At 47.5% G+C, this 17,098-nt stretch overlaps 1 protein-coding gene across 2 annotated transcripts; it reads right to left on the reverse strand.

Annotated features, from left to right (window-relative positions):
- Positions 1–682: 682 nt before the first annotated feature.
- LOC139342961 (uncharacterized) lies at positions 683–9,113 on the reverse strand. 2 transcript variants are annotated; one of them, XM_070980296.1, is made up of 3 exons: positions 8,844–9,113; positions 5,625–6,352; positions 683–3,226 (listed from the first exon to the last, which is right to left on the reverse strand). In XM_070980296.1, the coding sequence occupies exons 2-3, from the start codon at positions 6,096–6,098 to the stop codon at positions 2,105–2,107; spliced, it is 1,596 nt and encodes a 531-aa protein (XP_070836397.1). In that variant the 5' UTR covers positions 6,099–6,352; positions 8,844–9,113; the 3' UTR covers positions 683–2,104. The 2 variants fall into 2 exon arrangements, with proteins under 2 accessions (XP_070836397.1, XP_070836398.1); XM_070980297.1 differs by having other exon boundaries at positions 9,025–9,097.
- Positions 9,114–17,098: the final 7,985 nt, after the last annotated feature.

Genomic DNA, 17,098 nt, shown 5'->3' on the forward strand with positions numbered 1-17,098 from the left:
TAGTTTTATAAACTTCTGTTGTTGTAGACGCTGGAGTGATCGCGACACGCAGGATAAGAACGAACCGTTGGCTGCGTCGTAGTGATGTCAGACCGCAGGGCTCTGATGTTCCCACTCTTCAACATGCTAAAAATCACGACTGAGCCAAAACCTGCCAGGCGTATGGAGGATTTACATCGACTGGCAGAAATAAAATATTCATAAGTATGTTTTCATGAGTTTTACTCACCAGCAGCTCCTCTTCCTCCGCCATGTTTCTACAGTAGCCCAGAATAGACAAACCAAACACTGACTTTGACATTTTACAGGAGCTTCACCACCGTGAGTCCTGAGGTGAGCTGAGGGTGTTTGGCTGGCTGCAGTCTGCACCTTTACCACTAGATGCCACTAAATCCTCCACACGGACCTTTAAGTCTGTACAAACGAGGGATCAGCCTGAAGCTCCGACTTCTGATGGCGACGTTCCACCAACACGAGTTCCTCCACCCATGACGTATGCTTCATTTCAATGGTTCTGCTCCAAACTGGTGGAACACGGGCTCGATAGCACCGTCCTGGACAGAACCGGGTCAAGAAGCAGAGCTGATTTGGTGTTAGAGGCCGGTGCTGACGAGGACAGGAGTCCTAAAAAGGTTTGAGTCCAAAGCTTCAGAAACGAAGGGAACAAAGAAACTGAGAGAGCAGCAGTGACATTAGTTTCTTTAATAATTCTTTTTCCAGTACAAGATGCTGCATCACTTTGTCTTTTTTTTATTTTATTGTTTTTTTAGGAACAACATTATCAATAGAAGATTTTTGTACACAGTGAGCGATCTGGATTGGGGGGGGCCTCGTTGGGTTCCTTGTGCTGATGTGTTTGGTCCTGCTGGAGCCCAACGACACTGAAAACCGAGTTCATGGCGTGACGATACTGGAATGATCTGAAGGAATGTCATCAGCAGATTATCAACAACAAAAATATCACTGTGGTGCATCCTGATCAATAATCAATACTGGTCAATAAAAAATATCAAAATTATATCATCGATTTTTAACAATACAGTAACAGAGTGTATGCCTGCGAGTACCCACACCTGTAAGGAAAATACTAGTAAACTGGCAGCAAGTACTCAAATAGAAGTACTCACACGTGGCTGGCTAAAGTACTTTAACTGCTTAAAGACATACTGAGGAATCTGAACCAGGACCACGTTTAACCAGAGCATCCACCGCCGAGACCAAGCTCTGACAGAGCGTCCACCGCCGAGACCAAGCTCTGACAGAGCGTCGCAGGAGACTCCCAATGTCTGAAGTCTGTTCAGTCACATTTGATTCAAAACGAGTGATGAAACTAAAATCAACACCTTACGACCCGTCGCTGCTGTTAGCTTGCTAATGCTAGCTGAACTGTGCTTATGTCAGGAGGAGCGTTATCATCAGAGCTGGTCTGAAATAAACCAGCTAATGGATCAGAAACAGCTGATCAGCAACACGGCCCAGTTCATCTTTACTTTAGGATCAGGACTTAGAAGGAATCACATTTATGGCGTGAGAGTGAATGACGGCGAGTTAAACTCTGGATTTGATCCAGATAAGAGACGTTTCAAACTTTGCTGTTTGTGGTTTGCGTGTGACTGCGGTTCACAGATGGACGCTCGTTCTCTGAAGAGTGTTCGTCACTCTTTGTCTCCATCGCCAGCGGTAAACGGGGTCCTGGTTCATCGGGAGCTGCTGGTCTGCTTCAGTAAAAAACAAATGAAGTACTCACACTTGTTACTGAAGTATTTGTGCTTGTGTAAGTACTCCAAAATAAGTACTGGGACTGGGTCCTCCGGAGAGAGACTCTACACTCACTACAGTTCAGACAGACCAGTTTACAGATTATCTACAAGCCCCTCAGCACCACAGCGGCCCACACACACAGTACACAACATGTACACACACACACAGACACTTGCATAAGAGCAAATCAGTCAGTCCACCCTGCTCACATATAAATGCAAAAGAGCTCAAAAGGTATGAAAATGTATGAAAAAATTCATAAGGAAAAAATGTATATATAGTATTTATAAAAAAGAGGAATAATACTTTGTTTTTCCGAGAGGTTAAAGGTCAGGAGTTAATTTTAGCTACTGTCACTGCCCACGGTGCTGCTGCTGCTGCTGCTGCTGCTGCTGCTGCTGCTGCTGCTGCCGGTGCTCGCCGTGTCCACTCGCTCTCGCTTGTGGATCTGCTCGTGCGCCTTGAGGTGACCCGACTGGCTGAAAGTCTTCCCACACTGCGGGCAGGCGTACGGCCGCTCGCCCGTGTGGATCTGCTGGTGAGCCTTCAGGTGGCCGAGGCGGCCGAAGCTCTTCCCGCACTGCGTGCAGCCGAACGGCCGCTCGCCCGAGTGGATCTTCTCGTGGGTTTTTAAGACGCCCGAGTTGCTGAAAGTCTTGCCGCACTGCGAGCAGGTGAAGGGCTTCTCGCCCGTGTGGATCTGGATGTGGTTGCGGTAGCTGGTCTCCTTGCTGAAGCTTTTGCCGCAGTGCTGGCAGCAGAACGGCCTCTCGCCCGTGTGGCTCAGCTGGTGGGCCTTCAGCTCCTTCGACTGGCCGAAGCTCTTGCCGCAGGTGAGGCAGATGAACGGGCGCTCGCCGGTGTGCAGCCGCTGGTGCGATCGCAGGTCGTCGGCCTTGGTGAAGCCTTTGGGACAGTGAGCGCACACGTACGGCTTCTGGCCCGTGTGGATCAGCTGGTGGCGCTTGAGGTTTCCCGCCTGGCCGAAGCTCTTGCCGCACTGCGAGCAGGTGTACGGCCGCTCGCCGGTGTGGATGCGCTGGTGGGTCTTCAGGTTTCCCAGCGTGCTGAAGTTCTTCCCGCACTGCGTGCAGGAGAAAGGCTTCTCCCCCTGCATGTTACGAGGTTTCCTCACTGTCGGACTCTGAGTTTTGGTGGTGATGACCAGGCTCCCACCTCCTCCCTGCCCCGTTGCCGTTGTCTCCGCCACCGCCGCCGCCTTCCCCTCCTCGGCCGTCTGCAGCTCGTACAGACCCCCGCCTCCGAACTCGGGGTCCAGCTTGCCGATGCCGTCCATCAGCAGGGCGTCGGGCCGCAGCTTGTTGAGCTCAGTGCGGAGCTCGGCCATGTGGATGGACTCCAGGCCGTTGTGCGGCAGGTGGGTGGACATGCTGGACTCCGTGGTGTAGTAGCACTGCAGGTCCACGTGGTGGTCCGACTTAATGTACTCCAGAGTGTCCGTCACCTGCAGCCAACACATGCAGCTTCAGTCAGTGTCCTCAAATACTCTTCACACACATAAGAGACAATATTGACTCACATCATGACACGTTTCCACAGAAAGCTGAAATAAAAAGGCTCATGGTCACAGCAGGCTCATTCCTCCAGCACTCAGGGCTTTGTGATAACCATTCAGGTTCAGACTGTAAACTGAGCTGTGGAGATCAATCACTGACGGGAGGAAAACCACTGCTTCACTGAGAACCTGAGAGGCTTCAGTCTCAAAGAAACTACACGAGACAGCAAAACAAAGCACCTCCTGGAGGAGGACACCACCTCCTGGAGGAGGACACCACCTCCTGGAGGAGGACACCACCTGCCCAAAGTTCACACGTTCAGTATAATCTAATGGTGACACTGAGAGGGAACATTTGCCTGTATTTTCACACTGTGGTATGAGTACTTTTACTTAAATAAAACATCTGAGTACAGATGTACACCACTGCTGAACATCTGCATCCACCTTCATTCACACCATCACCACAAGCAGCTGTTACATGAGCCTGTTCTGCCCAAAGGGCTGAAAGTGAGGACGCTGTCTTTAATCTGATTGGCTGTTTTTCATCAACAGGGGCGGGGCTTAGCAGGAAGATGGCCATGACTTGTTAATGAATTGTCCAATCATCATGAATCTGGGTAAATATCTTCAGGTCACAGATACAACTCTGTCCAATCCTCATCTGTGTACTGATGCTACCAACACGCAGTACTGCTCCCGTGTGAATGGAGCTGTACACAAAGTACTACTGAAGGGTACTTCTGTCCTGCCCTGCAGACGTGTTGGGTGCTGAGCTGTGCTTGTTTAAAGGGATTTCCAGGCGTCACTTAATGATCTTAAAGTTCTCTGCAGGATCAGATTCAGCAGGACAGAATCCACCTGACATCACCACCTCCACCCAAACGTAGCACAGGTGGATGAGCCTAAAGCCTAGCCTCTTAAAGCTAATGCTCCCGTTAAAGCTAATGCTCCCCTTAAGCTAATGCTCCCATTAAAGCTAAAGCTCCCCTTAAAGCTAACGCTCCTCTTAAAGCTAAAGCTCCCCTTAAGCTAACGCTCCCGTTAAAGCTAACGCTCCCGTTAAAGCTAATGCTCCCGTTAAAGCTAACGCTCCTCTTAAAGCTAAAGCTCCCGTTAAAGCTAATGCTCCCGTTAAAGCTAACGCTCCTCTTAAAGCTAAAGCTCCCGTTAAAGCTAATGCTCCCGTTAAAGCTAACGCTCCTCTTAAAGCTAAAGCTCCCGTTAAAGCTAATGCTCCCGTTAAAGCTAATGCTCCCGTTAAAGCTAATGCTCCCGTTAAAGCTAAAGCTCCCCTTAAGCTAATGCTCCCATTAAAGCTAACGCTCCCCTTAAAGCTAACGCTCCTCTTAAAGCTAAAGCTCCCCTTAAGCTAACGCTCCCGTTAAAGCTAACGCTCCTGTTAAAGCTAACGCTCCTCTTAAAGCTAAAGCTCCCGTTAAAGCTAATGCTCCCGTTAAAGCTAACGCTCCTCTTAAAGCTAACGCTCCTCTTAAAGCTAAAGCTCCCGTTAAAGCTAATGCTCCCGTTAAAGCTAATGCTCCCGTTAAAGCTAAAGCTCCCCTTAAGCTAATGCTCCCATTAAAGCTAACGCTCCCCTTAAAGCTAACGCTCCTCTTAAAGCTAAAGCTCCCCTTAAGCTAACCCTCCTGTTAAAGCTAATGCTCCTCTTAAAGCTAACGCTCCTGTTAAAGCTAACGCTCCCGTTAAAGCTAACGCTCCCCTTAAAGCTAACGCTCCTCTTAAAGCTAAAGCTCCCCTTAAGCTAACGCTCCACTTAAAGCTAACGCTCCTGTTAAAGCTAACGCTCCCGTTAAAGCTAACGCTCCCCTTAAAGCTAACGCTCCTCTTAAAGCTAAAGCTCCCCTTAAGCTAACGCTCCTCTTAAAGTTAACGCTCCCGTTAAAGCTAACGCTCCTCTTAAAGCTCACGCTCCCGTTAAAGCTAACGCTCCCCTTAATGCTAACGCTCTTCTTAACGCTAACGCTCCTCTTAATGCTAACGCTCCTCTTAAAGCTAACGCTCCCCTTAAAGCTAACGCTCCCCTTAATGCTAACGCTCCTGATGGAGCTCTCTTGAAGCTAGCCATGGATGTGTTCTTGGCTGCTGGTCTGTCAGACACAAAGACAGATCTGATAGGACAACACGTCTTCTCGTTCAGGTCACACCTGCATCGCTCAGCCAGCGCTTATTAACTTGTCACCTTCCAGGTAAATCTGACGTCCTGACTCGCGCCTGTGCTCTACTATAATAATACTGCACTCTGCAGCACCTGACGTGTGCTGCCATTCATCTAAAACCCATCACAATCTATCTGAAAGCAGGTGTGACCAGGGTCCATCTTTACCTGGGAGATGTAGTCAAACACGGAGCTGGGCTCGTAGTGCGATTTGTAGTCCAGCTCGGTGACGTCGGCGTGCTGGAAGTGGCCCAGGTGGTGGTTGCAGTGGTGACCGTGATGCTCGGACTTGATGTAGTCGAGGCCGCTGATCTCCATCTTGATCTGGTCCTGGCCCAGCTCGGCGGTGGACAGCGGCTGGATCTCCGACAGGTCCACGGTCCGGATGGGCTCCAGGTCTCCGTCCTCCGGCTCGCTCTTCACGCACGGCAGCATCACTAGCGGCTCAGCGATCTCTGCCGCCAGCGAGCTGAGCGTGGGCGTGGGGCAGTCGGACGAGAGGAGGGCCAGGGTGGGCGTGGAGGCTGAGGAGCCGGGCCCGGGGCCGCAGTCCACCTGCAAGGGGGGGTCCAGAGGCGGGGGAGGGGAGCCGCATTCGGGGGGCAGGCCGAGGCTCAAACAGTCAGTCTCTAAGTCTGTCATGGTGAGGGGTGGAGCTAATCCTCCTCCCCCGAGTCTGGGTCAACACCTGAAGTATCGCTGAAGTATCTCCTCCTCCTCCTCCTCCTCCTCCTCTCCCTGAGTCCTTCCTCACTCCTCTGAAGAGATCTACCTCTCCTGAGAGGGGAGGAGCTGGGAGGTAGGGGGTGCGTCCCTGAGCGTCTCCTCTGGGAATCCAACAACCAGTCGGCGAGACGTCCTGCTGATGTCACCACCCACACCTGACTGGGACCAGCCTGCAGAGACAGAGGAGACACTACAGTCAGATTCAGCTTCACCTCCTTCTACGAGCTGCGTGGAGAGGAGGTCAGACTGCTGCAGGAGCTTCGACCTCCTCTTCACAAGAATACTGACTTTCTATGCATCTGAGCATCAGGACAAAAAGACGTTTTTCACTGCAACGCACTTTCAGATCAACAGGACGCGACGATCAACTCGAATGAGGTCCATCTCACATCTGACTGCATCTCCTGAGACCATCCTAAAGATCAGGATCAGGCTGATCTGAGCACAGTTACCTGGATCACACGAGCTGCTGCAGCCTTCAGTGCAGCTCACAGATCGACTGTGAATCTGTCATCACTCCAGACAAGATCCACAATCAACAGAAGACCTGACACAACACGACAGCAGCGCACCTCAAAATCCACGAGGACAGAAAAGACGACGAGCAGATCAGGATGAAAACAGACAGACAGCCGTCGCTCTGACGGGAAATCACTGCGGACGTCAGCTGATACTAGACCTGATGGGCTGAAACCAGCAGGAAAACCTGAGCCAAAGCAAAGCTGTCAGCAAGGAATCGAACAGCGACACAGGTGTGACGGGACGTCCTGAACTGGTCGGGACAGTATGTTTGTTTCAGTATGTGACCTGAACAACAGCCCCTGGGCTTTAACAGCACACAGTTGTTGATCAGCAGCAGTGTGCTCGTCGCCTCTGACGGACAAACACAAGACCAGAGCTGCAGGATCCTGAACTAGACTACGTTTCCTGGTCAGGTCCAGAGAAAATGGACAGAGATCAGTGTCAAGGGAGACAGAAGCTGAGAGGAAGACGAGTCCTTCTGCCTCTAACTGCTCGAGCTCTGCTTCAAAGTCCTCTGATGGACGTTTGTCTCGTTCTTAATTACTGACAGCATGTCAGCATTTATGGCCAACGAACCACTGCTGAAGTTTGCATCTTTCACAATAAAGGACTTTTTTCTGCATGTTGTTTCTCTGCCGCGCTGAAAAACACTGAGCTGTGACTTTTGTGTACAGGTAGAGCTCAGGTGTATCGCTAACGTTAGCCTCACCGACTGCATGTCCGCCCCTAAACACGAGCACTTTATCAGCCTGACAGCAGCCAATCATGTTACACCATCAGGAGGTAAAGGTGTGTGTGAGTGTGTGTGTGTGTGTGTGTGTGTGTGTGTGTGCAGAGCAGCACACAACAGCTAAACCTCAAACTCAGCTTCAGTCAACAAAAACAGACACAAACATGTAAGAAGCACTCAGTGTTTCTGTGCATGAACTGAAGCCAGTGTGTGTGTGTGTGTGTGTGTGTGTGTGTGTGTGTGTGTGTGTGTGTGTGTGTTCAGACCTGACCTGGACCTGTTGGTCTGGGCTCAGGACTTGAGACGTCACAGTCACACATTTCTAATCTGATGAAAGAGCTGGTGGAACAAACTGTTGTGAAATGCACGCTGTGTTTACATGTGATGTCCTTGTTGACTGTTTGTCAGAATCTGATATTTCCATAAACAACAACTGAACATAAAGACAAAGGTTCAGTCTGACAGGAGGTTTGTCTGAAGTCCTCTTCTGTCCTGACAAACCTCAACTGTGGACTCATACAACAAGTCAATGTGGACGGACGGACACGGACACACACACACACACACACACAGAGAGAAAAGTTTGGAGCCCTGGAAGTCTTTCACCTTAAAGTTCATGTGTGCAGGTTTGTGGCGGCGGACAGGCCGCACGCTGAGCTCGACCCCCGCAGCCTGCGGAGTGACTGCAGCGGACTGAGGTGAGGTGCTGCTCGGGTTACCTGTCCCCTCACACTCAGGTAGCCTTTTCAACTCGCCACGCAGCCTCTGCGCAGCCTGACTGCCTCTATCTGGCGGTGATTTTTCCTCAGGATGTCTCTGCCCGCTCGCATTATCTCGCCATCCTCCGCTTTCCGAGCAGAAACTTTTTGTTTCGGCGATTCTTGCGCTCAGAGAGAAAAGTCCACATGACAGCGGAGGGAACTGTGTTTAAACCCGCTTTCTGGCATACAAAGACAGGGCAAGATGCCATGTCTAGCGAGCTAGCAAAGCTAGCCAGTGGCCATCTTGTTTATCGCTCTAACGTCGTTTGCAGCCCGCTAAGCTAACTAGCGCGGCTAGCTGGTGTTAGCATGGGGGGAAAGTGAGAGTGAAGCGGGGAGGAGAGGCAGGCAGAGGGGAGCAGCGGAGGTTAGCCTCCTCCGCCGTCCGGGGCACTTTGTGCATTTCGCAGGCTGTGCGAGCGCAGCGGGGAGCGGCTGACAGCCGCCGCACAAAAGACACCAACTGTGTCAGACTGAGCGACGCGTCCGCCGCCGACTCCGCGGTCATTATCTGTCAGAAAGCGCCGCAGCCAGTTCGGAGAAGCAGGAAACCAAGCGCGGCGGAGCGGCGGCGAGCTCAGCAAGCACAGAAAGAGCACACCGGAGCCGAGCGGAAGGCTAATAACGGCGGGGACAGCGGTACGTTACCTGCGGGGGGTCCGGTTCATGACTGGCTGTCCGCCTCGGATCGGCTCCGCTGCCCGTCACTTGTAGCTAACTCCGCCGGACCCGCCACGTCCACCTCGGCAGAACAACCCGCCGCCTCTCCTCCTCTCCTCCCCTCTATCACTGACTAATTCCGCTCCCTCCTTCCTTCCCTCCTTCTTACCTTCCTTTCCTCCCTCCTTCCTCTCTCGCTTCTTCCCCCCTTCGCTACTCCTTCCGTCCTTCCTGCCTGCCCACTGGCCGCTCGTGCACACGCGCTACCCGTTCAGGCGGGTATGTTGGTAACTACGGCAACGGTAGTAGTAGGTGGGTATAGTTTTCAGCGGCGCGCGCAGCACCGATTCACTGGTGTAGCACGAGCGTTTCCGCGCGCCGCACATTGTTACAGAACCGCCACCATCAGCACCTCGCGCTCGTGTTGTTGTGCTTTTCCTCCCTTTAGAGCTCCACGCGCCCGGCGTATTGTGATGAATGAATGAACGAGCGAGCAGCACGCGCCCCGCTGAGCCGGGTCAACACGGTCAAGCAGCAATCCGCTGACGTCACTCAGGACAATTAACGTGCTCATTAAACAGCCAATGATTGCACTGTGACGATGCTAATAATGACGTTTACTGCTTTGTTTGAAGACAAGTTTGACAGACAAACGATCGATGAATTGAGAAAATCACTGAAGGAATCGATAATGAAAACATCAGTTTGTTTCAATAACATCTGTAATACAAGAAGAAAAATAATGAATTGATAATTCTGATGAATTTTAATGTGTTTACAGAAAGATTGAGAGGAATGTTTCGATGATTAGAGTCCCAGCAGTTACTTTGTAAAGACTCATCTGATCACATTGTTCAAATTCCACCTTTTTAGAAATCAATAATCAGTTATCAGCTAAGAGTATATGAAACACTGTTCGGCTTCATGTCACACAAGCTTACATCTATTTTATTTATTTTTATTTTCTGTGTAAGTCCCACAACTTTTGTTCAAACTTCATATTTGATCGTCACCCATTTGTTTTATAGATTGAAAAAATAATCAATCCATGCAAAGTCCCACAGTTTCACACAAAATAAAAAGGAATAAAAGCAGTCATAACACCACTGAAGTCAACATTTTTTAAAACTGGCTTTTTCCTCCATCAATATGAAAACACAAAATTATAACTGAAGTGTTGTCAGAGCGTCAGGCGGTGATGTAACCGTAACCCGAAAGCTATGTGGGCCAATCAGAAGCCTGAAGAAAAGCTCTAACCTGGAGGTTACCTGCAGCTAGAGGTCGACCGGGTCTCGGCGTCTGTAGCTCTGCACATTCTGATGCTCCTCAACGTACTGCAGTAACTGTACATTTATGTACAAACTTACAAAGGCCTGTTAGCATGGTTAGCGCTAGCGCTGTCATAGCTACGTAAACAGTGGTGGGGGGCCATCTGGTCGAGGCGGATGTCCGCCCACCCTGATCCTGGTTCAGTCTGAGGTTTCTGCCTGTTAAAACGAAGTTTTTCCTCGTCACTGTCGCCGAGTGCTGCTCATGAGGGAATCGTTGGTTCTCTGTAGATAAAGAGCTCGGCCTCTACCAGCTCTGTATGGAAAGTGTCCTGAGACAACTTCTGTTGTGATTTGGCGCTATACAAATAAAAAATTAAATTTAACAGTCCCCTCACGTCAACAACGGAGACAACGTCCCACATTCTGTCTGCATGAGCCAAAAACTCTGAAGTTTCTGAAGGTCTTCACTCTGAAAGGATCTTCAAAAAGGTTTCAGTGACCAAAAACTGCGTCTGTGACGACGAAAGGCCAAAACTCCTGGAAAAAGCTCAGTTTTTAAAATGACCAGTGTGCGTGCTCGAGTCCAGTCTGCTATGATCGTAGACATGGACACCAGGGAAGTGGTTTGGGGAGACGTTTGTTCCATCAGCAGAGGGTAAAGAAGACTCGTCAGGCCCAGCGGGTAGTTGTGAACATTTATTGGTTTTGTTTGAACTGTAACACTATAAAGTACCCGGTCTTATAGACTAAAACAGGTAATACAAATAAAAAACACCATCACCATCGCCTTCATCATCCTAGCATCATGGCAGACAGTTGTAACTCGGCGTAAATGACATTCAGACGGTGCTGCTGTGATCAACACGGGCCACAAAGTGAAACAGCCAAACACAACAGTGAATATTCACTTCACCGGTTTAAGATGCAAAAGTTGGCAAAAATTCACTCAGAACTGACACTGGTCACAAAATGGTCAACGGTCACTTCAATTTTGAGTTAATTTTCACATTGACTGAAATCTGAACGGTCCCGACTGTCCATCACTCAACTCCAGCACTTTTTCAGTTGTATTATCAAATAGGAAACTCTTTTAGATTTGGTTTAATTAGACTGCTGAATTACAAAAAAGGGCACATTTTATCAAAAGTATTGCATCAAATTCAAACACTTTTCTTTGAAAACAAGAGCAAGTCCGCTCACGGAGCTCGAACAGGGAGTAGAAACAGATATTTAGGATAAAAGTAAAAAACCCTCTGCGATTTGAACATCAGTCATTACACACATACAGTCTGCTGAAAGTAAAACAATTTACATTGAAAATAACAACCTAAAAACACTAAAACATCCCTTTCATCCCCTCATTCCCACATTTGCATCAAATAGTAAGAGGACCTCGGATGGTTCCCTGAGGAACCCCTCATGAAGTTTCATAAAATTCTACACACTGACCCTGAAGGGTTTCTTTCAGGAGCCCTGTAGGACTCTTTGTTTTAAAGGTGGAGGTCCCTCTGGGCTCCTCCTCCTGAACTTTTAAGCTTTTACTGCAGATTCGATTCCCTTCTTTGCCCCGTTCACGCCTTCGCAGCCTGCACTTTGAATGACGAGGCTGAACTGAAACAGCATCGTCTTCCCTCCACGCGGGAACAACACAACCACTTTTCAGAAAACTGCCAACAAACACAATCACAATCACAGGAGTGTGAAATGAACACATGAATGCCGTCTGAATGCGTCTCAGTGCTTAAAATAACTTGATGCACGACACGTTAAAACTACGGAGTGATTTGACGAAACCTCCTCCTGTAAAAACAACGGCTGGAGAGAAATGCATCATTGGGAATGAAGAACGCAGCCTGCAGAGTTTTCACAAAAAGACGTTTTCTGCCAACTCTGAGACGGTGTAAGAAGATGCACTCTGTGTTTATCACGTGATGACACATCAGGTATTAGAGCAACCAATTTCAAGGTAAACGAGTGTCTCATGACGATTTCAGCTTTAGGTTCTCATAAATACACCAGTTATGATTCATCCTGTCAGAAATGAAAGCTGATACTCTGAGTCTCAGTTATCAGTTCTGTATCATAATTATGACTCAGAAGATCTCACGTCTGGAAGTTCTTCGCACATCAACATCACAAGGTCTTTGTGATCTTCAGATCTTCTGGTAATTACACAAGATTAACTACAAGAAAACAAAGACAAGACGAGATCAAAACTCCATCCTGTTCCCTCCCGTGCGCAGAGGTTATCAGTTTCTTGTGTAATAAATACTAACTTTTTATTCACGGCTGCTTTTTGGTTTCCAGAACACTTTTGTCTTCGTACTTCAAAGTGTTCCCGTTTTACATTTTCACCCAGAAACATTTCTCTCTTCTATGGCTTTGTAAACATGGACAGGAGGAGCACTGATTGGTCAACAGGTCACATGATGCTGCTGCTGTCAGGAGAAAACCTCGTCACCACGTGGTTCAGTGCAGCTTCACCTCAGCCAGCAACAGTCTGGAGATACGAGGTTTTCCTCTGGCAGTAGCTCTAAGTATTTTCTAATCTGTACACAGTGCAGTGCCACAGCTGCCGTCCTGTAAAAATCACATAACTGCAGTCTTGAAAGTGAAAACTAATTTTTGTGCGTTTTTGGTTAAAAAACAAAACAAAGAACTTGATGCGGTGAAGCATCAGACAGCAGCAGAACATCTGGAAATGGCTGATTATCCCTTTAAGTTCTCGGTGGTTTTACCGTAGTTTTCCTGTGATTTCATGTTTTCATCTCTTCATTCTATCCTCGTTTCATCTGACAGTACAGACCATTCCATTATTTTCCCTTTAAAGCACCTCTTAACTTGATTTAAAGGCGCCTTACAAACACTTAAGCATCATTTACTTATTATTATTATTTTGATCCTGATCATGTAAATCGAACTAAATGCAGTTTAAATGTTTGTTACTTAATCGTTGTGTAACGAGTAACAAGACTTAAAACAGTAAAACACCAAAACAAGAAACAACAAACAATCATTGTTTTACTAAACAGTCAGAAATATCAGCCATCTGTCAAATATGGAAGCCCACGGACACCAAGAAACCCAAAAAATACGAGTTGCTTGAACTGACCGAATAAAAATACTCCTGACAAGCAAAATTATGATGCCAAGTCAAAAATATTCGACTGTAAGATAAAATTGTGGGTTTTTGACTCAATATCTCGTAATTTTTTGTTGTATTTTTTTACATTTCAAACGTGTGTCCGAGCTTCCAAATATCACAGCATCCTATCGGCTCTTAACACCAGTTCCTGTATGAAGTCCTGAACGACGATATTTTGGATGTATTAAAAAGTAACAAGCCTCCATCTTCAAACCTGAGAAGTTTGTGCGTTTGCAGTTTTGTGGTTTGTACCCGACAGCATCAGGCTGTGTTTTAAAAAGCTGAGACGCATTCAAGATGAAACACAACAAAAAAACAAAAAAATACACATTATCGTAGTCAAACATCAGCGTTATACATCGACTGAGGTAATGAGGTTTGTGTGGAAACAGGAAAAGTCAAAATGATGCACGGCGCCACGAGTCCGTCTGCGAAGCCTCTTCTGTGATCAGCTCTTCATCCTAAAAGACACGACGAGGACGAGTCCACCGAACACACATTTCTCTCTTTTTATTCTGAAAATCAGCCAACAGAAACTATGTGAGCCTTTGGTTTCAGAACCAGGTGTGACCCAGAACCAGGTGTGACCCAGAACCAGGTGTGACCCAGAACCAGGTGTGATCACCAGTGTAATCTGTTTGTACTGTTGTTAAACTGGATCGTCTCGATCTGGTTTTGGGTCTTGAACGAAGCTCTGATCACATTTCAGGTCACATTTCTGAAGAGAAACAGGAAAGCGAAGGCTTCACAGACCGAGCAGCAGCACTGTGTGGACACGTAGAGGCCGAGAGCTCAGCCAATCAGACCACATGCTGGGCGTTTGCAGAAAAGCGGTTGGGTGATCCAGATGTTCGAAACGCAGACAACAAGCTTTAGTTACTTAAGCAGCGTTCAGAGGCAACAACAGGAAACAGTAAATTATTAATCATCAAATTTAAGTATTTGACCCCACAGACCCGAGAAATCCAAACCGCCTCACGTTTCTCACTGTGATACTTTTCGATGGCGGTCTGATTTCATCACGCCATCTTGTTTTTTTGCTAACAAACGTTCACCAGCTGCTTTCAGCAGACTCTCCTCCACACAACACATCAAACTCCGGCCGCTCGGCAGAGTTTTGGCTTCATATTGCTTCATTTTTTTTTGTTCAAACGAGTAAAAAGAGAATTGAACCGTCGCTAGAAAAAGGTTCAGTTTGCACATTTACAAAGCGTAAAAACGATGGAGACAGCTGATCGAGACGACCTCAAAACATGAACGCCATCAGGAAACGTCACTGATATATTCATCTGACCTGTCCCTCCATCCACCCCCCCCTCCCCCTCTCCCCCCCCCCCGGCTGTACCAAAGCTACAGAAGGTGCAACCAGCACAAACAGATGAACAGGGCGGAATGATTCGACTGTTGATTCGACTGCAGCTGAAACACGACGTCCGTTGGATGAGTCTCGTTGGCGGTTGGACATTTTTCCTGAACTCAGATTAAAATTGCTCTCAGTCTGGATCGCCTGAATTTCACGGTTTGCTTCTCATCTCAAACTGACGAACGGGGTGACGTCGCGTTGAATTCCATCTCTGAGGTCCCTTTAACGTATTTTAACGGACAACGAGGTCACGTAGAGTAAAATGTAATAAAAGAAGCGATCTTCACATTTCAACTGACTGCATAAAAAACATATTTGTTGAAAAACGACGTTTTGAATTGATGAGCTGAATGTGAGAATTTATTTGTTTATCAGTCAGGATTTTAAAAGCAATTCATTTTGGCATGAACAGGCTTCCATAGGTATGTCAACTTTGGGATTTGGGTGAAAAATAAAACATGAAAATGAAAGGTGAGGGACGTAATCAGGACTTCCTGGTGGGCTGAGCTCGCGTTTGATCCGTTCACATAATATTTATATTAAACTCAATCAAAGGCTTCAGCCGAGCATCGATCTGGTCCTGAAGCCCCGAAATCCAGATTACACTTTGTCCTTTTGTATTTGCTCTCTTTAAAAAACACATATTTTTCCAGGTCAGGTTCAGGTAGTCTGACTTCTGGACCAGTACAGATCTTTAAGAACCGGCTCTGAACGCTGCTGCATCGAATTCATCTTCAGAGTCTAACGGTTCAGATCGTTGATGTGATCAGCTTTAAAGACATCTGTCATTATTTTGTCCATTAAATCTCAATATATGGAAGCTCATTTCTGCCACATGGAAAGTTGGGAATGATAAAAATAAAATTACTCACAATAAGTCAAACTTTGACCTCACGTTTAAAAAGATTTCAAGCTCTTTTCATCTTGTCGTCTCTTGGTCCAAATCCTGATAAATACGAGATGCTGAGTAACTTCGACATAAGATAAAAAGTTTGATCTTCTGGGGAAATCTAAATTTTGACTTAGCGTCACATTATTGTTGGATTTACTGTGAGTGGTTATATTTCTGTCATTCCTTCAGTGTCTTTTTTCTGTCCCTGGCACTAATGGGCTTCCATACATTTCACATCGCTGCCAGCAGAAAACACATGTGGTCTCCTTTGTTCGTCAGGAGGTATCTGTGTGTAGGAAGGAAGGAGGGAGGGAAGGAAGGAAGGAAGGAAGGAAGGAAGGAGGGAGGGAAGGAAGGAAGGAAGGAAGGAAGGAAGGAAGGAAGGAAGGAAGGAAGGAAGGAAGGAAGGAAGGGGAGTAAACGGTCACAGATTTAAAAACCTTTGTCTTTCTCTCGTTTCTTCATCATCAGTTCTGTCTGAAAAGTAAAAACTGTACAACAAACGTAAAAAGGATAAAAACTGCAGATTCACATTCAGTGAGTCAAATCCATCGTTGCCACTGACGAAGTTCCGTCTCTCTTTTGTTTTTCCAAGAGCGACATGAGAATCCTCAAAGATCGTCCAAAACTCTCAAACATGAGGACAAAACGCACCTGACGACGATCAGAAACTTTAAAAAAAGAGGAAAACTTGGCTGAGAAAAACAATAAAGAGCACTTTAAAAACCAACAGGTAGAAAAATCAAAGGTCACTTCTTCTGTGTGCGAGTGACCGTCCACGCTGTTCACATCCACGGAACGAAAAGCACGATCATCACCGGGGCGGGGGGGGGGGGGGGGGGGGGACAGGAAGCGGAGCTCCGACCGTCCAACTGCTGAGGCGACGAGCTTATTGCAAAGAAATCCACCTACCGGGACAGAAACTCACCTGCAGGGGCGGGAGCTCGCTTCCTGTCGACAACGAGGCTTTGACACACTTTACAGGAGTAGAAGAAGAAGAGGAGGATGTACAGCAGGAGGAGGAAGCAGTTTGTATCCTGTCGTGGTTGTCGGATCTGAGGCGCCCTCGTCAGGCGCTCAGCTCCTTCCCCTGATCTGATTCGTCGATTACTTTCCTCTGAAGCTTTTGCTTCGTGTTCCACGGTTGGATATTTTGTACAATTCAGATCCTTTTCGCGTCCCTTATCAACATCTGTAGGTGCTTAAAGTGACATCAACGCCCCTGAAAACCTTTAAATTTGAAGGATTTATCGTTAACGTTAAACATTCTTCACTAAATAAGCGTCGTCATGGTTTTCAGTTTGGGGAAAATCATGACAATTATTACTTTCTTACAGTTTAACACTTAAAAACCACCGAGTGTCCTCACGTTTGAATGAAAGCGTTGGTGTCGGACCCCGCCACCGCTGGAGGACACGCGTGTTCAGGACCTTTAACTTTGTTTCTGATTCGTTAACTGGACCAAAACAGAACCGGCGATCAGACCCAACTCCACCTGGTCCCGGGTGATGGTGGTGGACCATGTGACCCTCCCTCAGAGACGCTGTGATTGGTCCTGATGATGAGCGGTAG

The sequence above is a fragment of the Chaetodon trifascialis genome, chromosome 15 (assembly GCF_039877785.1).
Source record: "Chaetodon trifascialis isolate fChaTrf1 chromosome 15, fChaTrf1.hap1, whole genome shotgun sequence".
Lineage (NCBI taxonomy): Eukaryota > Metazoa > Chordata > Actinopteri > Chaetodontiformes > Chaetodontidae > Chaetodon > Chaetodon trifascialis.

Bases quoted from the DNA above. Each gene is read 5' to 3' on its own strand.
- LOC139342961 (XM_070980296.1), bottom strand. From the start codon at position 6,098: ATGACAGACTTAGAGACTGACTGTTTGAGCCTCGGCCTGCCCCCCGAA. The intron at 3,227-5,624 runs GTAAAGATGGAC...TGTTGGCTGCAG, and splicing joins TGTTTGACTACATCTCCCAG to GTGACGGACACTCTGGAGTA.